The sequence below is a fragment of the Chenopodium album genome, chromosome 3 (assembly GCF_948465745.1).
Source record: "Chenopodium album chromosome 3, dcCheAlbu1.1, whole genome shotgun sequence".
NCBI lineage: Eukaryota > Viridiplantae > Streptophyta > Magnoliopsida > Caryophyllales > Amaranthaceae > Chenopodium > Chenopodium album.
This window is the reverse complement of record NC_137836.1, coordinates 66,089,235-66,113,901: the sequence shown is the minus strand read 5'-3', so window position 1 is coordinate 66,113,901 and position 24,667 is coordinate 66,089,235. Positions and strand designations below refer to the sequence as shown.

At 33.0% G+C, this 24,667-nt stretch overlaps 1 protein-coding gene across 1 annotated transcript; it reads left to right on the top strand.

Annotated features, from left to right (window-relative positions):
• The first annotated feature begins 11,038 nt into the window (after nt 1-11,038).
• LOC145625228 (putative F-box protein At3g58910) lies at nt 11,039-12,297 on the top strand. Its single transcript, XM_081678299.1, has 3 exons — nt 11,039-11,223; nt 11,519-12,086; nt 12,199-12,297. Exons 1-3 carry the CDS (start codon nt 11,039-11,041, stop codon nt 12,295-12,297), a joined length of 852 nt encoding a protein of 283 aa, XP_081534425.1.
• The last annotated feature ends 12,370 nt before the right edge of the window (nt 12,298-24,667 follow it).

The following is a 24,667-nucleotide window of genomic DNA, read 5'->3' as shown; positions in this document are numbered from 1 at the left end:
CACGCTTAATAAGATAATTAATAATTTGGTTTAAGCTAATATGATTTTAATTCAAGTGATTGCCAATAATAGATTTATTTGTGCATTAATATTCAACCAACATAGATTAAACAGGTTTGGGATTAATATAATGATTGTATGTTAGTCAGAAAGCACACATGAATACGAGTAGAATAAAGTAGAGGCCTATTTTATAGGGCTGGTCCTTTCTATTCTAGATTGGATTCATACCCTCATCCCCGAACCCTATTTGGTTCAAGACCTTTTGGAGTTGACGATCTCATGGATCGTTAAGGGGTGTAACCTTCACCTCGTGAACGGTTTACAAGTTCCTAAAACTTTTTGGCGACTCTTTTTGCTCTCTTTTCTTTCCCTTTAGACGCCATTATACTTAAGTGTATGATCACAGTGGGGTTCAAGCTTGGGGTTATGATGCTTGAAATATTCCCTACACATAGATTTTGGTTTTTAGGGTTTCGATTTTGGGGTAAAACGGTTTCGGGTCGGTGAATTTTGGCTAAGGTAGGCGGCGACGTCATAGAAGGGGGACTTGGGCTGCCGACGAATAGGTTTTGGGGTGGTTTCCTAATGTTTTCCTAAGGTAGAAAATCGGAGAGGGGTTTTTACAGTTGAAGAGAAGGGAAGGGTTATGGTGGTTCTGGGCGGGTTCTGGCGCATGGTTTAGAGGATGGCGGTGCCGGTGCGGTGAAGAGGAGGACTAGGCGTCGGCGGTGGGGAAGATGGCTGGGTGGCGGTTGTGGGGATGTGGTTGGGCTAAGGTGGCTCGCTGGTGGTAGGTGAAGTTTTTTTTTTTTTTTTTTTATTCAAAATTTTATAAAGTTTTTTTAATAATTAATTAATTAATTAATTAATTAATCTAAACAATAACCAATAACATGCTTTCACGTGGCAAAATGGAATTAATAGTTGTTAGCTAGTCATCAACGACATGTCATGATATGTTTTTAAAAACTCAAGTGTATATGGTGAATTTGAAAAATTTCATGGGTATGTGGTCAGTAAAAAAATAACTCAAGGGCATTTGGTGAAAAATTCGTAAATTTTAGAATAATTATTTAATTAGTTATAAAAAAAAAATAAAAAAAAAATAAAAAAAAAAAACCCACCCACCATGTAGGCATGTAGGGGGCAAGGAATTCGGTTCATGATTCTTGAATTTTTTTTCGGAGTTGTTGAACAAGAGAAGAATTCATCATTCAAGTGCATTTGTTTGAGAGTTTGAGACTAGCAGGCATTTTAGAAAAATATAAATTGTAATAAATTGATTTTTTTAAAGTGTATAGAAATTAAATTGAATTTGAAGAGAATGAACAAAATTGTCTCATTATGGGTTCAATTTGGTTCATGATTATCGAATTTCATACAACGTATAAGTTTCTGATAAAAGGTTTCGATGTAATTGCTGAGTTTAGGCGACCTTGGGAGCGGAATGCTGGGGTGGCAATGTGTAACTGGAGATGGTGGTGTTTAAGTTACCATTGAAGGTTGAGTTTTTTTGGTGGTTTGCAAGAATGGGGAGGAGGAAAAGACGCCCGACGGGGGGATGAGATATTGGCACTTGAGTGGGTGGTGGCTGAGTGCTGGTGGGGGATCGGTGGGGGAGGGGGAGATAGAGGGGGTGGCCGATAGACTGCCGGAGGCTGGGTTTGAGTTTGTTTGTTTATTTATTTATATCATCCCGTTTATCTTTGAAGCCTATTTTCGGGCACTTTTGGTCAGTTTTTGGGGTATTGACGTTTTACAGAATATTGTTCCTCTCAAAAACTCCTTGAGGTTAGGCTCAAGAATCACCCAATTCAAAGTTATATCAAAGGAGTTATAGCCTCTGCAAGTTTTGCCTATTCTTTCCAACGCAAATCCAATACTTCTCTCTTTCTTGTTTACTTATCTTTTCTTCTTCTCTTCTCTTATTCAAGTATTATTATTGTTATTATGGGGGATTTATAAAAATTATTATGAGTAGTTTTAATTATATAAAATCATATTTTTTTTAATGATGTTTATGAGAAATTAATTTAAAAGGTTCATGTACATATAGTTGGGGGTTTTTAATTATTTGTTAACCTTATATTGATTAAGGTTATATTTATTTGTAGGGTGTGTTCAATCAAGATTCTTGAGGTTCTTTTGGTGTGTTTTTCTATGAGATTCTTTTGGTGTGTTTGCTAAGCAAGGATCAAGGTACGTTTAGGTGGCTAGATACCTTCAAAAGTGATTGGTTTGAATATCATGTTTTTACATGACTTGATTGGTGATTGAATTGAATTATGATTTATGAAATAAAGTATGTTTGGAGGTATTGATTTTAATATTAGTTTTAATAAAAGTATTTTTAACGATTGATTTTTAAATCATGTTTTGAATGGTTTGATCGAATTACTTATCATGTTTAAAGGAATTGATTTGAAAAGTTTATTGAATTAAATAGAAGGTTTTTCAAGGAAGAGTTATTGATTTTGAAAAGTATTAATATGAGATTTTATTCGTTCTCAAGTATTTATTTAATAGGTTTTGATTTTGAAAGTTTGTGGAAGGAGTTTGAATTATATTGGAATTACTAAAAGGATTTATTGAACCATTGAATTATTATTATTAATGCTTTATAAGCATGTTGGTAATCCCACTATGCGGATTTGGTTTATTGATAAGACTATGGACTTTGTATGACTTAGTCTTTCCTCAAGAATAGCCTTGTAATATAAGGAGACTAGCTTGGGGGTGTGCACACTTGGGTAAGGAATTGAATTTAAAGAAATTGGTTCAAAAAGGAATTGGATTTTTAAAGGAATCGGTTTATCAATTATTTTGAATGTTGAATCATTGGAATTGGTTTTGAATCATGAGTTTTGGAATTATTGGATAATTTATTGGAATTGGTTTTAAAAGCATGTTTGCAAATAAATTGAGTTTATATTATCTTGCACTTATCGTACTTAGCATAGTTTGCTAATCCGTATTTCTTTTTTGTTTTGGTTCACCCTATTTACCATAATGGTAAGCAGTGTTGACTATTTTCAGGTGGAGTCATGAATGAGCATATGGGAGTCCTGGGATTTGATTCACCTAGTTTAGGAATGTTGGTCTTGTCTTTATTTAGAATATTCATGACAATGTTACTATTTTTAAGTTAAGTATTTTGAGTAGCCTTGCGTAATCACGCGACAGTAACACGCCCAAGTCTATCTCTACGGTATAATTATATGTATTATACTGGTAATTCCGTAGAGGGAGATTTGGGGGTGTTACAGCAGCCGCCCACCTTAGTCGTAAACCACCACCCCTAAAATTAAAAACCCCTAAAATCGAAATCTGGGGTTTCGATTTTGGGGGTTCACGGTTTTGGGGTGGTGGTTCATGGCTAAGGTGGGCATCCACCCTCGACTGTATTCACCACCTTAAATTGACCCATCCTCTTCCCCCACACCTCAAACCCTATTTCCCCACCACAAAAGCACCATTTAGGGTTTCGTTAATGGTGGTTTCAAATAAAAAGTTAAGTTCGTGCCATGGAGAGTGAAAGAACAAGGTTCGAAAGTCAAGGATTATTGGTGGGGATTATAAACTTAATAAAAATCAAGATCTGAAAAGGTGATAATTGATAAAATTTCAAAATATTGAAAATTGTAGAAAAAATTTGATCATTAAACATTGAAATAGAAAAAATAAATTATATAGATTTTTATTGAAAACCTACACAAATTGTGAAAGAAAAATTTGTTTAAAAAAATAGAATTCAAAAACAACAAAAAATTAAAAATGAATTTGAAAAAAAAAAAACCGAAATGTAAATAATGTGTAGGTCGAAAAAAAAAAAACCTTTGAATGCTCCTCTAAATTCAATAACATCATACTTATTACATTTCTCAGTGGTGAATTACAAAAAATTCTTATTATCTTTTTTTTTTTTTTTTTTTTTTTGAAACCATTCCTATTATCTTTGATAAACCTAAGTTTTTTATTACCAAAGATAATACTTATTTTAATTTAAATTCATTATTAACCATAGTTAGTTTTAATATTATTTTAAATTATTAAATTATTTTTATAAAAAAAAAAAAAAAAACCCCAACCCCACCCACCAATGCCCCAGCCAACCCCAACCCCCCCTTCTCCAGCGCCACCTTACTTCATTGCCGACTTGCCGGGACCCAAACCCCTTAACGCCGGCGACCATCCCACACCTCTCCACTTCCTCGAAAACCCTAAACCACTTCTATCCCCACCCTCGAAGATCGCCAGCCGCTCATCCCCCCAACCCCGAAAACCACTAGTCGCTCACCTCCCACCCCCTAAAACCACCAACCTCTTATCCCTCACCTCTGAAAACCGCCAGCCACTCATACCTCACCCCTGAAATTCATCAGCCTCTCATCCCCCATCCCTGAAATCCGCAACCACACCTGTAACTCCTCTCCCGTTGGACTCCCCTTCCCCGATTCCCCAATTCCCGATTTCCACCCTTAACCCTAACCCTAAAAAAATCCCCAATTTTTCTCTTCCTAATCTCAATTGTTTGTTTGGTCGACGGAAAAGAAATCACTCATCAAATCTCAACGAAGAGTGATAAGGACGAATTGGAAGTGAATTGATCGAAAAAGACGTCGACGATTGATGGTGAAGATCAAAATTGAGGACGGGGAAGGTGTTTGGTTGATGATGTTGTTACATAGTAGCGAATTTGGCTGTTGTCGATTCATGGTCGGGAGGGGAGGTCGGCACGCTGGCGAAAGAGGGGTCGGCGTCGGCGTGGGTGGGGGCGAAGAGTGGTGGCGGATTAGTTGGGGAAGGGGTGACTTTTTTTTATAAAAAAATAATTTTTTTTAAGTAAATAATGATAACAAAATAAATAAATAAACTAACTATAGTTAAATATTTAATTACAGTTTATCATTAATGTCATGGTTAGCTTAATATAAAATTTTAGGTTTATCAAAGATAATAAGAATTTTTGTAATTCACCACTGAGGAAAGTTAAAAGTATGTTGTTACCAAAGAGAATTTCCATAAAAATTTTAATTAGTTGATATAAATTATAGACTTCGGGTGAAAGAGAGGACGGGTAAAATCAGTGAAAGAGAGGGAAGTTAAAATATTATCAATTTCTTTGTAAATGAAAATTTATATAATGAAATGTAGTGAAACCCAAAAGATACATATGAAAAAAAAAAAAAAAAAAAAAAAAGAGAGAGAGAGAGAAGAGGACATGTGCCCTTTAAACTTCTTGTTTTAAAATAGAAGTATAGATAAATACTCCCTCCGTGTTTTAATAAGTGTTACACTTACCAAAACCGGCCGTGTTTTAATAAGTGTTACACTTCCTTTTTTTTTTTTTTGGTAAAAAGCTACATTAAAATATTTATCTATCTCCTCTCATGGTCCCCACCCAACCCAGTACTACTTTTTTTTTTATTACTTCCTCCGTTCTTTTAATATTTCATCACTTGTTTTTTACGAAAGTTTCACAAATATTGCACCATTTCCATTTTAAGACAAAAATTGTATCTGTTCACATTGCAAATATCCAACATACCCTTACTTTTTCACCCTTATTATTTAGTTTAAGTTTACATTACATGGACACTTTTGTATTTTTACCTTTCTCTCTCTTTCTTTTCCAACTAGGGGTGTTCATAAATTGTTCCGGACCAAAAAAATGGACCGGATCGGACCAGACCGAACTAATCGGTCTGGTCTTCGGGTCTTGAAATTATTTTTTTCGGTCTTCGGTCCGGTCCGATCCAAAACCCTATAAAAACCGGTCTATCCGGACCGATTTTTTTTAATTAAAAATATGCGTGAAACCTTAAATAATGGTGAAAATTATCATTAATAAGGTTAGAAAACTTTAATTTTATAAGTTTTTTGTACTAAACATACAAAAAAAAAAAAATGACATTAAAATATAGGAACGATTTCCCTAGAAATTGTTTAAATCAAAATTATTTGAGTTAAGCACACAATTAGGTACTCAATTCTTTAAAATTTCACCTTTTAGGTACTCAATTCTTTTTACTTTGCTTTTGGGTACTGAGTTAAGAATTCAAGCCAAAAAAATTAAATCAACCAAAGAATTGAGTACCTTAAGTTAAAGAATTTAGTACCCTTGGTTAAGTACGTGGGCCCCACCCGATTAAAAAATTAATATTTATAAAAAAATATATATATTTATAATAGTTTCATGTACCCTACTAACAATATATTGACATGAACACCTACATTGTAGGCCACCTTCTTTACTCGATTGGGAAGTTTGCCGACTACTCAAAATGTAAGCTAAGGGACCGATGGAGTTTACAATGGATGTACACAAGAATACAACAAACTGTTTCATTTATCCAATCAATAGCATTGTGCCACAAGGATTTGAGGAAATTCATTATTTTTTTATTTATTTTTTTATTTTTTATGTTGAAACCTTAAAAAAAAAAAACCTTAAATCATAGTAGTATTAATTAGGTACTGTAGTATATAAGTCCTAATATTAGGTGAATTTATAGATAGGTGTGTTATTCTAATACAAAATAAATGGTACAAAATACTGTATTTTTACTAACTAGTCTTTTGGTCCTTGTAATGCACGGAATGTTTTTACAATATAGATTTTATTTTGTAATATGTTTTAATTGAAAAAAAAAATAGTTTATAGAAGAGAAGAAAGGTGAAAATTAAATGCAATTGTAGAAGATATTAAGTTGGGGAAAAGTGAATCAAATAACATTCACATGTATTGAATTAAAGCTAGTGGGGTTTAATTATGATAAAGAGGATTAATGAATGAATTAATGAAAAGGTGAGGTGACATGTGCCATTGGTGAAAAACTAAGTTTACATATGGCATGATGGAAATGATGGTTTGTGTTTTTAAATACTAATAAAGTATAGAGTATAGATATAGATTAGCTATTACAAGCTGTCCTTTTTATTTAAAAATGATTAATTAGTTGGATAGTGTAAATTTAAAGCAATTATTGTCCAAAACATGCATTTCCAATAACTTCTTACTAGTCTTTTAATCTGTGCACGCGATGCCGCCGAGGCGTGCGTGCACTGGTTTTTCGTGATTTAATTTTGACCTATGACTTTAAAATAATAATAAAAAAAAACATTAATTAAGGGCTTGTTCACATTTATTTAATAAATATTAATCATTAATTAGTCTAATTTAATACATTTTTTTATAAATATTAATTTTTTAATCGGGTGGGGCCCACATACTTAACCAAGAGTACTAAATTCTTTAACCCAAGGTACTCAATTCTTTGGCTGATTTAATTTTTTGGCTTGAATTCTTAACTCAGTACCCAAAAGCAAAGTAAAAAGAATTGAGTATGTAACACCCCAATTTTCTAGTAAGTATAAACTTTAAATTTATGATTTTTTTTCAAATATATATACTAATAATTTTTTTCTATTTTCGAATTTAAAAAAATAATAAAATAAAATAAAAAATAAAAAAAAAAAAAAAAAAAAACTGATTTTGGATAACATACAGAGATTGGTTTGTAAGCTGATAAAAAGGAATTTTGAAAATCTGTTTACTGAGTTTATGTAACAAACTCAAGATAAGTTTGACCCTTATCTTGTGAAATTTCTAGAATGCTAAACAACTCAATTATATAAACCCCTCCCCTTAACCTCAAATTTCAATAACGTACTTTCAATCTTTTCTTAGGTAAACTATCTATTTTAAAAATAAATAAATAAATAAATAAATAAATTCGAAGCCGAATTTGCCCAGTTCGGAAGTCACCTGCAACTCGTCACTTTCCATCTTGTTTTAGTTTTAATATTTGGTCCGTTGGATTTTTTTAGTTGATTGATTTTTTTTATAAAAAAATAATAAACTTTGGGTTCATTTAGTGTATTTTAGATTACTCTGTATTGATTTAGTGGATTTGGGGTTTGGATGTCGGTGATGGTGATGACGATAATCATGGTGATGGTGATAATCATGGTGATGATGATAATCATGGTGATGATGATGATATAATAAGTTCTTTAACTCTAGAATTAGTTGTTTATATTTTATTTTATTTTTAGGGCGACTAGATTACGGGTTATGATAAATTAATCACACGCTCAATTTTTTTTGTATAGTCGTATAATTATCTAACTTAGAATCGTTTATTTGTAGACGGAGGCTACTAGGTGACCGTTCCGGAGGTTAATTACCTTGAGTTTTACGCACGATCAAGGTAATTTTCAATGTCCATCATCTTTAGAATCCCGTTAGGAAATTGTTTTGAAATATTATGTGTCAAATACGTGCTTATGTAATCATATGTGATGAGTGTGCTATCGTATGATATTATGGAATCATATATTATATATGAGTTTTCTATTTTGTGTACTAGAATATGTAATTTCGAAAAATATGATTATTTGTTATCGTATGAGTTTTATAAAAAATATAATATTGGGTATTGGATGATTGATTATACGTGATTGATGGTCTATATGTCATGTAGGATGACTATGGTCTAATAATACTGAAATTGAAGTATTGATACTTGAAATTAAATTGATTTGTGCAATACTTGTGTACAGTGTAATTGGATAATATAATCTAATAAGATGTACAGTGAAATTTAATTTAAGAAGGGAAATGAAACCCGAAAGGGTGAAGAACAGGTTGCCCACTAGTAGTTATGGTTGCTACTAGTTGGTTTAAATTGTTGTATATTGTTGTTAGTCTTCCTCCTAATCACTGGGTATTACTGGGTATTAGTGAGGGGTGTGCACACTAGGGACATTCTGTTTTATTTTATGGCCAATTGGGGTTACGCGCGACCCTCTATAAAGTAGGTGGTGACAAGGACTAGTCCTGGCTTACTGGCGTTCTCTTTCCCTTTCTTAAATAAAGTAATAATATGTTATGTGACTATTTGAACTTGGTTGAGTGTTAAAATATTTATGAGACTATATTATGTATAAGCTGTTTTAAACTAAAATTTATTTATTTTACGGGATGGAGTTGGAATTACTGAGTTTATCTGATTTTTGGGAGTCTTCTCTCTTTTCTTGTTTCTGATTTATTTTGCAGGTTGGTAGAAAGGGTACTCGGTTACGTGTGAGGAGACGTTAGAATAATCACGTATCTAAGACAATTTAGTTTATCCCCGAATTTAATTATTTCCTCGCAGTTATTAGCTTCAAATAATTGCAATTTGATGTAATGACTATTTTATTTGCCACAACATAGACCACTTAGTTATTTTAAACATTATGTTATTTTTGCTTTGCATTTATTTTCTACGGAAAATAAGTGTAGCTGTAACACTTCCAGAGTTCGATGGTTGGGTTTTTGAAAGTTAAAGGTTACTCTTATTGTTTTTAAAGACTCGAATTTTGGGGGTGTTACAGAGTACCTAAAAAATGAAATTTTAAAGAATTGAGTACCTAGTTGTGTGCTTAACTCAAATTAATTCCTACTTTGCGTCGTTTCAAAAACTTATTCCCTAAATAGTGTCCACGTAGGATCGGGTATTTGCTTTGGTTTTTTTTATTATTATTATTATTTAAAATAAGTGTAAACCGCAATTAGTAAACACTTTACCACGTCTCCCCTGTCTTCCCATTTTCTCTCTTCTTGGTTCTCACTGAGAGTCAACAAATCAATATTCAACAATGGTGGAGAGTGTGCACTTGAACTGTGCAGCCGCAAAATGTAACACAATTGATGTCTCGCAAATTCCATTATTGTCGTTGGTATTAAAACAACAACCACGCTATTTTCAAGCTACTGCCTCAACCTCTTTATTCACTCTTGTTTTTTTTTTATCATATCAAACCTTTTTTTTCTTCTTAGATCTTCTGTCCCTTCTTTCTCTCTAAAACACTAGCTTCTAATTGTAATTTTGTTTTGATTTTTTTGAGTAATTTCATACAATTATGAGTTCTGGGTAATTTTGTTTTGATATAATCTCCCTATTTTCTTGATAATTCATACAATTATGAACTACCATATAATTTATTTTTTTTTAATTCCTGTTTTAATTTCATGGGAATACCTCAGCATTCTAATTTTCAACCGAACCCAGAAAAACCCATCTTCAAAAAACCTTGAAGAAAGAACCGCCAATAGCAATATTGGTTCTAAAATAAAACCGCTACTAACAATTGCGGTTATATATGTAAAATCGTTATCACTAATTGCGGTCTTACACTTAGAAAAAAAAAGGAAAAAAAATAAAATAAAATAAAAGCTAATATCCTATCCTACGTGGACAATATGTAGGGAATAAGTTTTTAAAACGACGCAAAGTGGGAATTAATTTTGATTTAAACATTTTTTATGGAAATCGTTCTAAAATATAGTTTTTCCTTTACTTTTTACGTGTATTCCATATCTTTATTAAAAATTTAGTATTTTTATAAAAAAAATTATTAAATCGGTCCAAAGCGGTCTGGTCTGGTTTCCCATTGAAGCGCACTCCTCGTTCTCCACTGAGGCGCCTTCTGATATTTTAATCCTCCATTGAAGCAACTTTTGAGGTAAGTTTTTATTCCTTTTTGTGTAATCATCGTATCAATTTCATAATCTAGGGTTTAATCTAATATCAATTTCGTAATCTAGGGTTCAAACTTTTGAATTATTGGTTTTAATTACTGACGAGATACTTAAATTATTGATAATTGAATCAAATATGCCTTTTCTCCCTATAAAATTATGTGATTTTTCGAGCCTGGATTAAATTTCGTACTGTGATTTCCTGAATTTGAACTTTAAAACTTTGAACCAGGTTGTTTCGTCCCCAGTTTCTCTTTTAAGTTATCGCTTTCATATTATAATCCACTTTTTGTTTGATTTTGATTTTGTTTTTTAAGCCGTTTTGCATGATTCATCCTATTTTGTTTTTATCGCTTTCATATTATAATCCGCTTTTTATTGATTGTTAAATTTCTTACAAGCTCTGGATATTTGTTTTCTAAGCGGTTTTGCATGATTCATCCTATTTGATCAGGGTTTTAATAGTATCGTCTATTTATCTATCATGGGTGCAGGTGTATGGTCAGTATGGATAGGAGCTTGAAACCATGTACTAGTAATTATGCTACTGTATGTGATGTTCAAAATCACAACTTTACTCAAATGTTGGTAGATAGGCTCTCCAGTTTGCCTGATGAATTATTAATTCGGATCCTCTCTTTGCTTCCTACCAAGGATGTTGCTGCTACTTGTGCCTTGTCTACGAAATTGAGGCGTGTTTTCCCTTTGATTACAAGTCTTGATTTTGATGGTTCACCTATCAGTCTTTGTTTGAAACATCCCTATGCAATTCCCCACTTTTGTGAGCTTTGTTGATACCGTACTCCAAAAACACCAATCGCAGCATCTTACCAAGTTTAAGCTTAAACTTACCAGCAAGGACTTTGGTAAAGTGTACTTTTTTGGTTGCGATAGTTGCTATGGGTGTAGTCAAGGTTGCCTCCCTGACTTGAAATCTCCGCGATTGAATGTGTGGATCTCTTATCCATTGTCTTTTTGTGGCCTTAGGGAACTTGACCTCTCTATACTTGTGGGGGAGTTAGGTAATTTTCAGCTGCCCCCAGCTATTTTCACCTGTGAAACGTTGGAGGTGTTTAAACTTGAGGTCAACATTGGTTTTGATCAAATTTACGCCATGCCCTCTTATCATCTTCCAAAATTGAAACAACTCGTCTTGTTTGCATCTCTCATTTCTGAGGATGACTTTTTGCCAAGGCTAGTATCAAGTTGCCCTCTACTTGAAGATATTACATTCCAACCCTTTACAAGGCATGTGAACATCATGGCTATCACGTCGACTTCCCTTCGAAGATTGACTTTAAGGATGCCTAAATGTCATGATTTTATGGAAGATAACAGCGACTGTGTGCTGATCAATACTCCCAATCTGGAGTACATTGAATACTCTGATAATTTAGCAAGCTGTTACTCAATCCCTATAATGCATGGTCTTGTTAAAGCATCTCTGACAATATGTATGGCCTTAAAATTTGGAAGATCATTTCAGCAAATAATTAACCTCATTAGACCCTTTTCTTATTCTCAACACTTATCATTGTTTGGCATTTTTATGTGGGTAATGTCTCAATCTCTAATTTCTCTCTTTTAAGCTTAATAATCCTTTTTCTCCTTTCATAGTTGATTTTGAAATTTACCAATTGTAATAATTGTTTAACTTGTGGTTGTAGGAGTTTGACTTCATCGTTGAGGAAGTCTTAAAGGATAAACTCCCCGTGTTTCCTAATCTGAAACATCTAGAGTTGGGTGGTGCTACTAAAGATAGCTGATGGGATAATCTGTTGTTGCCTTTTCTCAACTGTTCACCTGTCTTAGAAACACTTGAATTTGCACAGGTTGGTGTGGTTTTAGTAATCATATGAGCAATGTTGTTCAACTTATGAGAGTTTTCTTAATTTTAATTTTATTGATTATTGATGTTTACTTCTTAGGGACTCGCTGGATATCATGGCGGCTTTTTGTGTGAGTATAAGAAAAAGGCGCTGGAGATGGAACAAGAATTTTTTATCCGTACAGATCATGAAACTCCCGTATGTTGCAGGAATCGTCTCAAAAGAATAGTGATAAGGGAATACCATGGATTTGTTCAGGAGATATTAATAACCCAGTTTCTCCTTAGACATGCGTTAGTTTTGGAGGAACTGGTCATATGCTTAGCCCGAACTCCGAATTTTAATCCATGTCAGATGTTAATCGAGATTATATTGAAGAATTTACCAAAAGCCTCAGTCACCTGTTCGATTCAAGTATTATGATCAGCATGGTCCATGTTAACTCCTTTTCATTCTTACCTACAAGTTAATCTTAGTTTGGTTGTATTTTTATTTAATAACTATTGTTAAATGCTTTACTTATGTGAAGGCGGGGTAATTCTTACCCTTGAACTGTGCTAGGATTGAGCCCAACATATATCGTCTATGTTTGATAAATTATAGTCTTTGTTAAAAATAATAGTTTATGATTGGCTTTTAGTAATCATTCGCATTCAAAGTCCTGAAGGAGTAATTTGCAAATGAAAGCAATTATTTAAAAAAATTTGTTGGAAGTGTCTCTTTTGATGTTGAATACTCTTTTTACCGAGGGATGATGGACCGCTACCCGGTATAGGCTACCCCGCCCAATACCAAGTGACGTCAGATTTTTTTTTTTTAAGTTATCTTTTATTTAGGATAAATAACAGTACTTAATGACTTAATAACAGCACTTGATAAATTAATAACAATACCTAAATTTAAAATAACAGATTTTAATAATACACTGATTTTTACTATAATTCGATCTGATAATTACTTTAAATGACTTTTAACGGTACTAGTTATCACAACTCTACTACTTATACATCAAAATAAATTATTGTAACAGTTTAAAAGCCCACCATGCTTCGCAATAATAGTTATTTAACTAGAGAGTTTTGACCAATACCTGAACTTAGTCGACAATGGAACTTCCGGCGTTCTGAGCTTCCGGCTTTATCAAGGTAGCTAACCCCAAACCTGTCTTCCTTAGATCAGGCTCAGCACAGATCTAATTCGTTTCCTACCTCAGACTGTAATCTCTAATTAGACAATCCTTATTGTGTTTATGATGGAACTAAATAGACAGATAACTCATTTGATATATAAGGTTCAAGAGGATAACGTTCCCTTCTTGAACGAAACTTTTATTTAATTTGAAAAGATTACAACATTCATATATTACAACAGACACACAAACTGAAAGCTTAAACAGACAAAAGCTGAACTAGAGTTTTTCTCTACTTTAAGAGAGATGGAGAACCAATCTGTCTCTTAAGGTGAGTATTTTTCTCTAGAGGACTCTCTAATGCTTTTAGAGCAATTATCTAGCCAACTCCTCCAACTCTGCCTTCACTTCTTGACCTAAGTCCCTTTATATAGGGAAGCAAACTTACATAGGATCCTTATCCTGACTCAGCAAGCAACTCTACACCATTGCTTTTTTTTTTTTTTTTTTTTTTTTTACAAAGATACTTTAAGACAGAAACAATTAATAAAACGTGGCTACAGTAAAGATGCCATGAATTATTGCTGGTGTGGGCTCATGCATTCATAATTTCATCCATCATCATTTCTTGTAGGCCTCCCTCACTATCTTTACTGTCTTCGTAAATAGGATTCTCTCTGCAAAGGTCTGCGACACACTTGGTTGCATACTCTTCATCCCAACTCATGAATGTTTCAAACAGATACTCATAGCCTTCAAATGACAGAAACTTTCCTCTTTCGATATCTTCTAAATATTTGTAGATTGACTCGGTATTGTTTATGCCATCTACTAAATATTCTTTCATCTCGTTAGGCGCCACAATTGTTGTGTTACCAACACAAAATATGACAAGAGGAATTTCTTTCCTTTTTATAAAATCGTTAAGATATTGTGAAATGTAGAAAAATCCCAATGCTCTTGCTTCAGTTGGATTTCTAACCATCTTCTGACGAATTAGTATGGGATCTTTGCAATACCTCACTCCCCCAAATACTATTAAGTAATGCGGGGGACTAACTGTTCCTTCTTTAACTTCGATATTAGCACATTGTACCTTTACGCTTAACCGAAATTCGTCTTTTTTGTCTTCACAATATTTTTGAACCTTGTTGAATGCGTACTGCTGGAACTTTGTAAGTCTTGGAAATAAAGAGTCATTAGGAGTAGGGAATTCATAAAACTCATGTACCATTCCATAATCCCAAGCCTTGTAATGTATACTAATGAATGGAGCATTTTTATTAAGAGGATATGGGTAGATTCGCAATGATGCAACTTTAGAGTTTTTGGGAAACTCTACTCTTTCTCCCCATAGATCTCGAAGATCAAAGAATTTACTGGACCTTGTAGCCACCAACTCGTACCATGTCCTAAAATCATTATCTCTTTTTTTGTTTAATATTATATCTCGTACATCAGGAATGAGCTGAAATAACATAATTGTTATCTCGAACATCAATATCCTTTGGACTGCCCGATGACAACCCTTAATTAAAACATCCCGCGAACGTTGTTTTGCTGATATGATCAAGCCTTGCATTAAGGCCCAGCTAGAGGGTGAAACCCGCTCCATTGCCTTCTCGGTCTCATCAATGAGAGTTTTCCTCTCTACATCCATCTTTTGAAGTTGGTATGCAGGAGGTTTTTGTGTAGTCTTGAGCTTCTTGGACGACATTAGCTAATTCTCTGGTCAAGCTGTCTGCCAAAGAATTATTTGTTCCCTGTATATGTTCAACAGTAAAAGAGAATTGGTTAAGCCATAATTGCCAACGCAAGAGTCTCCCTTGCGCTTGCATATTAGACAAATTCTTTTTAACAAAACCGAGTATGCCTTTGCAATCTGTTCTTATTAAGAACTGTTTAGGGGCTAAGAAGATTAAAAACTTCTCGATCCCTCTAATAACTGCAAGGATTTCATTTTGCATTGTAGGATAGTTTAACTCAGCTTTGTTAAAACTTCCACTGCTATATCTGCAAAGTCTTTCTCCTTCTTTTATTTTTAACACAGCACTCCAGTGCTCATTACTAGCATCTGTTTCAAGGATTAAATCATCTTCACTAGTAGGTAGTGTTAGTACAGGAAGGTCTTTACACATAACTTTTAAATCTTGAACAATTTTGGAATCACTTTCCTTCCAGTTCCAAGTTATTTCGTTCTTGAGTTTTTTCTGTAATGGCTTCCTTAATAAAGCAAGATTTTCTATAAAATCAGAAGCATAGGTTAAACATCCTAGAAACCTTTCTAGTTGTTTTCTATCTTCAATTTTATCAGGAAATTTTTCAATCTTCTCTAAAATATGTTTTTGCAATATTATTTGTCCTGCTTTAATTTCTAATCCAAGAAACTCAATTTCTTGTTTAGCATAAACACATTTATCTTTTCCAAGGATTATACCATGCTCTGCACATTTTTGAGTTACTGCTTTAAGATCATTCTTATGTTGTTCTAAATCTTTTGAGAATATTAGAATATCATCTATATAGAGCAAACAACAATGATTAAGTTCTCTAAAAATATTATCCATTCTTCTCTGAAATATTTGTGGAGCATTTTTTAATCCAAAAGGCATTACTAGCCATTCATAATGCCCTTGAGGGGCACTAAATGCAGTTAAAGGAATGCTTTCTTCTTCTATTTTAATTTGCCAGTAGCCACTCTTACAATCCATTTTAGAAAACCATGTGGCTCCTTGTATTCTATTAAATAACACAGTTTTATTAGGAACATAATAGCCATAAAAAACAGTATTATCATTTAGTTGTTTATAATTAATAACCATTCTAGCTTTACCTCTTTTTTCTTCTGCATGATTTCTTACCATGAATGCTGGACTGTTATGAGGACTTTTGCTATTCCTAATTAGCTTTTTATTGAGCAACTCTTTTATTTGTTCATCAAACTCCTGAATATCTTGGTAGGTATAAACCATTTGTCTCACTCTAATAATCTTATTGGGATTTGTTAGAGTTATCTTAGCAAATGCTTTATCCTTTTCCCAATGTTCTAAAGGATTTGTTGAATATAATTTTTCGCATAGTTTTTCTTGTTGCTTATTTATCTGATATATTAATGATGAATCACACTCAGAAATTCTAAGTGCAACCTCTCGTTGTGTAGGAGTAACCCTATCACCACGCTGGCTACGCGTAAATTCCATTGTCTGATGAGTATATGCCTTTGTTATCTTCTGTATGGGAACATAATGACCATTAATAGTAAAGATTATTTGATCAATAGTTTGAGTGCATGGGGAGTATAATCTTGAAAATTATTTCCTATTATCATATCATGACTAGGTTGATTAGTTGCCCATAAAATGGGAATAACACATTGGACTCCTCCAATTTCTATTTTTAAATCTTCAATTATCTCTGTATGCATCATGACACTATTATTGGCAATTCTAACTTGCATAGGATTTTTGGCCTTTTTCCACAAGAATTCTGGAAATAATGATTTCTTTCCAAAACATGTAGAACAACCACTATCAATATATGCACATAGTCTATATTTATTGTAATCCTCAATGCATATATCAATTGGAATATAAATGATATTAGGATTAGTACTGGATATTTCATTACAAGCTTCCATTTGCATATTAACTTCATCATCATATACTGGTTCACTTACAGTTTTGGTTTTATATCCAATTACCTTCCTTTTATCAATAGGATTATTTGGATCTTCATTTAACTCGAAATTAGAACATGATCCCATATCAATGCTATGCCTTGCCGCTTGTTTTAAGGCTTTTTTGCTTTCATATTTTTCATTTAGTTTCTTTAGTAGAACTAATATTTCTTCTTCATCCTCTTCTGACTTTTCATCACCTTGTTTTTTTATTTTTATTATTGTTGAATTTTGTCTACATAGACTTGGTGTTCTAAAACTCAGATTTCTCTGTAATTTAGGCTTTGTATTCATTCCAATATGAAGTAGTCCTGATTCATCAATTAACATCTTACTTGATCTATTACTAACTGCAGGGTTCATAAAGAATTCTTCCCAAGTTTTTTCAATTTCAATTTCATTAGGATTTACCTTTATAGGTGTAATTTTCTTCTTAGGACCTCCTCCTTGCTCATATTTTTGAGCATCGACTATTTGTTTCTTAAAAGATGAGTCTATAGAGTTTACCAACTTATAAACCACCTTCCATCTTAATTGTATGGGTCGTGTTCCTTTATGCATTTTCACTCCTTCTATTAATAGCTTGATAGCTAAGAACTTTGACGCAAAGGAATCCTCTAAGCTCACATAATATCTAGGTTCACATATATAGCTTACCGTTCCTTGACTTAAGTTACATGTGATACCACTAATTATTTGATCATAAAATTATTTATGTCTAATATCACAAATAAAACTCAAGCATTTAACATCCTTGCCAAAATCTTGCAAAGGAGTTATGTATACTTGTACTGCACCAATACAAATATAGCTATAATTTCCCTTTTCTGTATGTTTTTTAATACTTTTCCAGTTTATGATATTAATTTCGGCTGCTTTTTGTTCACAATCTTCGATTACTATACTTCCTTCCATTTCTTCACATACATATTTAATTCTAGTTTAAAAGAAAGAAGTTTTAAATATTTTATTTTTAGTAATTTGGGGAAAATTCCAGCTTTCTTTGTTTACTTGATCTAGGTCATTATCTTTTAATGAATACTCAGCTCTTTTTAGTCGACCTATTTTCATTTTTCTTTTATCTTCCTCATTGTCATCTGATTCTGAATTTTCTAATTCTTCTCCTTCCATCATGTTATTTATTTCTTCATAATTTTCATCTTCAAACTCATCATTAACTTCAGGTTCTTCATTATACTCATTTTCCACTTCTACGATCTCTACTATTCCTTTATTGTTATTTAAAGCCAATTCTAAAGCCTCGTCTTCTGGTATTTCTATGTAATCCCAACTTCCTAAGGCTTCCATTAGTTTATGATTAGCTTTCTTACATTCATTAGCATAATGTCCTAGTTCTCCACAAGACCAACACTTGCATGTTTTCTTTTTCTCAGGACAATATGTTGCCTTTCTGAAAAACCTACTTGGCTTTCTATATTTATGTTTATAATACTTCTTCTTATAGGTTTCTCCTCTTGATCGGTCAAATTTATTTTTCTTATAGCTCTTTTTTTATTATAGTTTTTTCTTTCGCATCCATAGTTATTTGGAAAATCCCAACAAGTGAGAAATTGTCTCTTCATTTGTTGAGTTCCTGCAACCTCTCTACACTTCTTTTAAATCCACTTTCTAAGGAAAGCAATTCTATTACCTAGGGCATCCCTAGCTAAAAATTTCTCTCTCCATTCTTGATATTTTTCACTAATCTCTTCATTAAGAGGGCTGGGTAATTTATCGTAGAACATTCCAAGATTTGTTTCATTTTCACCAATTTATAATAATATGTTTCAAATTCCATAATATAATCATCAACATATTTCATATTACAGATGGATAAATTACTTAACTTTCTTTGATATTCCATTCGTTTCTCATTAGGATCGGCTCTAGGACCAATGAACTCTAACTCAATATATTGACATAACTGCCTAAACATTCTTGTAGGTGATTCACTAGCTCTTAATGCAGTCTTTACTTCTTCATCTATTCCATCGTACCAATCTTCTACATAGCCGTAGAGACTATGTTCAATATAATTTAAGAAATTTTATGAAGTCCATTCAGTATTTAAATTAAGTACACTACTCATACTCTTCTTTCATTGATCTAAAACATCTTGTCTATCTCTTACACCGTCTAATTTAAGTTTATAACCAGTTTGACTAATGGGTTCAAGAGTCACTTCTTCTTGTTTAGGTATATGAGTAGGCATAACCTTGACACTAAACCGGGTAGTCTTCGCTGGTATGTATCTTGGTCGTGGGCAACTTCCTTCTCCTTGGTACCTAGGTCTTTGGATAACATTGTTTACATTAATAATTTCTTCTCCAACATCATTATTATCCATTACTCTTTTTCCTAGTTTGTTTTCGATCTTTCGTTGAACAACTTCTATGGGTAGAAAGTCAAGATCATTTAACTTCATTATTCCCATTTGTTGATATAAATCTTCCTCTAAAGTAGCATAATTATTTTTCTCTATTTCATTATCAGAAGCAATCCCCTTTTTAGAAATTAAATTCATGATTTCGTTAAACTTATTAGGGTCTTCTTCTTTGTCGAATAGGCCCTGTAATTCATTTAGTGTTTTCTCCTGAAGACGAGGGCTCATGTTTAGTTTCTTTATTCTTTTCTTGGTTACTAATCGGTCTTTTAGGGAGTGTTACAGTAAACTTTTTATTTTTATCTACGATTGGAAAAGGATATTTATATTTATATGGGACTATTTTATCTTTATTAGGTGATACTTCTTTTCGAAGTTGATGCCTAACTTCGTTTGTTAAAGCAAGTTGAACCTGTTTAACCTGTTCATTTAGATCGCTTACTTTTTTATTAATATCAGATGTGGTTATTGATATCTTATTTTCGATATTAATACAACGAGCATGTATGTTATCAACTTCCGATCTTAATTCGCCAATTTGATCTACTATATAATTAAGGACTGGGCCAAAATTATTAGTGTTTTCAGGAATATGATAATAATGCTTAAAATCAGGTTTCTTACACTCTGTAGAGGGCCTAGTATTCTCCAGTTTTACTTAATTATTTATAACTTAATTTAGCTTTTAACCGTTATGGCTCTGATACCAAATCACGCAGCTTAACAGTTTCTAATTTAAAATAACTGAATTGTCTTTCTTAATAACAGATTTCACTTATATAATAACTGTATTTAACTATAATACTTAATTTTTAACACAAATACTTATTCTTTTAATATATAAGTACTGCTGAAAAGATCAAAATAACACCTCAAAAACAATATTAAAGAAACATATAACGGTATTAAATTTTATTTTAACAGGCTAGAACATAAAATAACAGTATTAAAATAGGAAATAACTTTTTTCCAACACTTAGCGAAATTTTTTTTTTCAACGGTGGTATGGGCTTTCCTAGTCCCTACCTGGTAGTGGGAAACACTTCCTCCTTTTTACCTGCTACGGAGTAGCTAGCAAGCTCAACAATGGAAATTGTGCATTATATATGTTAATATGTATGTAAATATGGAATAAATAAGGCAACAACTTGGAGATAACACCATTTATGTAATGATTAGAAGAAAATGATAAGGTTAGGTTACAATATGAGGCATAATGGTGCTTAAACCAACCTTTTACTCTTTTCTCATCTTTAAACTCTTTTCACCCACTTTTGGTTTTGGCATACATTCATGAATTTTTCCAAATTGTTTCTCTTCTAATTTTTTTGCTTTAGTACCCTCCGTTGTGAGAGGACTTCTTAATGTTCTTTTTACCTTGAATAATTTTTTATTTTTTATTTTTGGCATGGACGACAGTTTAACATTAAAGTACGTAGTAATTTTTTTTTTCTCATGTTAAAAAAAATTATTTTATAGAGCTTTCAAATTGCTCAAGGGTGGGGATTATTTTAGTGAAGAAAAAACCTCCATGCTATGCCTATTCAAAGTTGTATCCCGTGTGTGAGGGTCTGATTCAGAGATTTGGCTAATAATTATTATTAGTCACATGAACTAATAACTAATAACTAATAACTAATTACTAGTCACATGAACTAATGACCAAACCAAACCAAACCCAAACACATAACTAATAATTATTCACATGAACTATTCCAAAAACCAAACCCAAACAATTAAGTTCAGATTTTCATGGTTCATACTCGAAACAATTGAAATATTATGATATCATTATCTACAAACCCTAGAAATTATTGACATAATACTATATAGTAACCCTAGCAAAAACACTAATTAATTTTAAAGTATAGTACCTGAAATTGATGATAATTGTCGAGTTTAGCAAACAATTCCCAAAAATCCAACTTAGAAAACCTAGAAATTCAATATAATACATTAATAAATAACTCTTAAATTAACAAAAAGACTAATTTAACAACAAAAAGACCAAAAAAAAATTAAAGTGTGCTTACCAGATTTGGTATGTCGTTTTCGAGTTTCCCAAATTAGATCAATTTAGTTGAGATTTGGAATTTCGTTCTTCATTGGTATTTGTTCTTGAAGTTTTGGCTCAAACAATGAACTTTAGCTAGCTTTCTCTCTCTTCCTTTTTTTCAATTTTGGGAACAAGTGACATCAGCAGCTCAGCTGCATTTTGGCGGAAAATTTTCCCCCAAAAAACACTCCGTTCCCGTTTTCCCAACCAAACGGGAGTTTTTTTTTTGGTTTGTCCTTTATTTTTAATTGCAGATATTATTATTTTATTGTTGCGCTGGTCCAATTGGACGCTCCCCCCTTTCATCCAGTACTTCCTCCCTTAACAAGTAATGTCACTCTCCCCTAGAATTAGAATTGGCACCATCTCATGCACGAGTTTTTATAAATCCAAAACATGAACACAAAGACAAAAGCCAATCAGAGTTACAAGCTTGCATTTGGGCCCTCAAAGCTGCTGATCGTCGGGGGTACAGGCACTTGCTTCTCTATACTGACTGTCTTGCCTTATTAAATTCTCTGAAGAACAAGCATTGTCCGGATATCCACTGCTTATGGATGCTTCAGGACACCAAGGAAATCATTGCTCGCTTTTCCTCCTGTGTTATCAAAAAGGTTCCTCGACAGTGGGTGACTCCGGTGCACTGGTTGGCCAAGCAAGCTCGTCAGCGTAACATGTTGATTTGGTCTTTTTAGTTGTAGTTGTTGTTCCTTTTAGTTGTTGTTTTAGATTTTCGGTTTTTTAGCTCGTCTTGTCAAAAAAAAAAAAAAAAAAAAAAAAAAAAAAGACAAAAGCCAATCAAGTTTCTAGAAGCTAGGCCTGTCAAACGTGTCGTGTTGTGTCGTGTCGTGTTCGTGTTCGTGTCAATATTAAACGGGTTGAAAAACCCGTGACCCAAACCTAACCCATTTATTAAACGGGTTGAAAACCCTTGACTCAAACCTAACCCATTTATTAAACGGGTTACCTAGCTGGGTAACCTTTTAACCCACATAATATATAATAAATTAATTAATATTCAATAATAATTAAAAAGACATACATCATTAACGATAATACAAGAGATTAAAGCTACTGATTTTGTCAAAAGATGCTACAAGAACATAAAGATAGTGGTTTTAGCAACCCAACCAATACATAAGAGTTGTCCCAAGTCCCAACCTTCAAAATGACAACTTCTAAAACATGCATCAGTGCTTAATTTTATGGATTACATATATGATTATTTAAATAAAGAGTAACTAAGTACTATCTAGAATCCTCTAAATGGATAAGTGAAATGTAAAAAAGTTAAAAAAAATTTATTTGGCCGCCAAATTAAACCGCCAAACAATCCCCAATATTTAAATATAGCGGCAGCATAGCGCCAATGCTAAATTCTACAACCAGTACAGTACAAGTTTCGAATAATGTTTAAAAAAAAGTTTAGAATAAAAAATTCAGGTTTCTTTTTCTACTACTTAATAATCGGGTTGAGCATGTCGGGTTCGTGTTAACGGGTTGTCGTTCAACCCATTTACATAATCGTGTTATGCGTGTCGGTTTCGGGTTGAAAATTTCAACCTAAACCTAACCCGTTTAATTACGTGTCGTGTTCGTGTCGACCCAATTATTTAAACAGATTGAGAATTTTTGACCCAAACCCGCTTATTTCATGTCGGGTTCGTGTCGGGTTGTCGTGTCGTGTCAACTTTTGATAGCCCTACTGGAAGCCTTGTCCACGAGTCCTGACAGGGTAAAGTCGTATCCCCAAATCAAAAGTAATTCCTAAGTCCTCTAACTAAAGTAGATAGGGAAGTAGGGTCGAACTCCACAAGGAAACAAGTATTTCTATTCCTAATTAACTAATATACTCTAGATTATGAAGTAACCAATATATAAGTTGAATATGAAACTAAACTACGAAGATTGAGAATAGGGAGAAAACAATATATAAAAGAATCTAGGGCATAGGTTCACCAATAAATAATACTCTAGAGTAAAACATAGTAATCAATCATTGATATTGCATAAATAACATGATTAATAGGCTCTCGCAATTTGTTAATCAACATAGATCTAACAGGCTCTCGTAATTTACTAGATCTAAGTTCTTATTGAAAATAGACTTTAATATCAAATTAACATCTGCTCGATTCATCAATTCAATATTGCTATACTTTTACAAGCCGTAATTGTAAAACGTTAAAACAATTCAATAAGAAATTATCATGTAATACCAATAATCAATAACAGTCAATCATCAATACATCAATTAACCAGATTGTAAAGGGCTTTCGCTACGTATTACAATCACATATATAATTAATTTACCGGTATTAAATCTCATCTCTCGAATCTCGACTTAACCATTTATAAATTAATCTGCCTATTGAAACTAGACCTAAGCATCAATTCTCATCTGTCGTATCTATATTGTCAAACTCATGCATAAAAGATCAAGCCTAATCTAGTCACAGAGAATTAAATCAATCAATAGGAAATTAATCTAGCATTTTAACAACAACAAATTACCCCTTCATATTATTTATGGATCCCCTTAAACCCTAGAAATAAAACTACTCACACATATTAAAAACTAAACTAATCAAAGCAATAAAATAAAACATGATGAAAGGAATAAAATAAACAACTAAGATTAAGGGAAGAGAAATCGTTACCAAATAATCTGGAATTAAGAGTGGATTAAGAACAAAGGTTATTGGAGAAAGAAATCTAAGAGAACAATTAAGAGATTAAAGAAAGAGTAAAAAAAAAGAGAAGAAGAGATATTAAAATCGTATCACGGAGGAGTGTTTATACTCCGTAAAAAAATCCTAAACCAAAACAAATTAAAACGACGTTAAGCGTCAACTAATAAATACACGCGCCCGATCGGGCGAGGCATCGCCCAATTGGGCGCGCTTTTTTTGCTCCCTAATACTAAACTTGCGCCCGGCCGGGCGCATCATCAGGCGCCAGCCTAAGCTTCTCCCGCCTGGCCGGGCGCGCCTCCGGGCGCCAGCCTCTTTGGCCAGGCTGCTCATTTGGGCCAATATTTAGACTACGATTGGGCTCCAATTC

Coding starts and splice junctions, on each gene's coding strand:
- LOC145625228 (XM_081678299.1), top strand. CDS start 11,039: ATGGATAGGAGCTTGAAACCATGTACTAGTAATTATGCTACTGTATGT. Junction 11,224..11,518: donor GCCTTGTCTACGAAATTGAG/GCGTGTTTTCCC, acceptor TTGTGGCCTTAG/GGAACTTGACCTCTCTATAC. Junction 12,087..12,198: donor TGTTTGGCATTTTTATGTGG/GTAATGTCTCAA, acceptor TTGTGGTTGTAG/GAGTTTGACTTCATCGTTGA.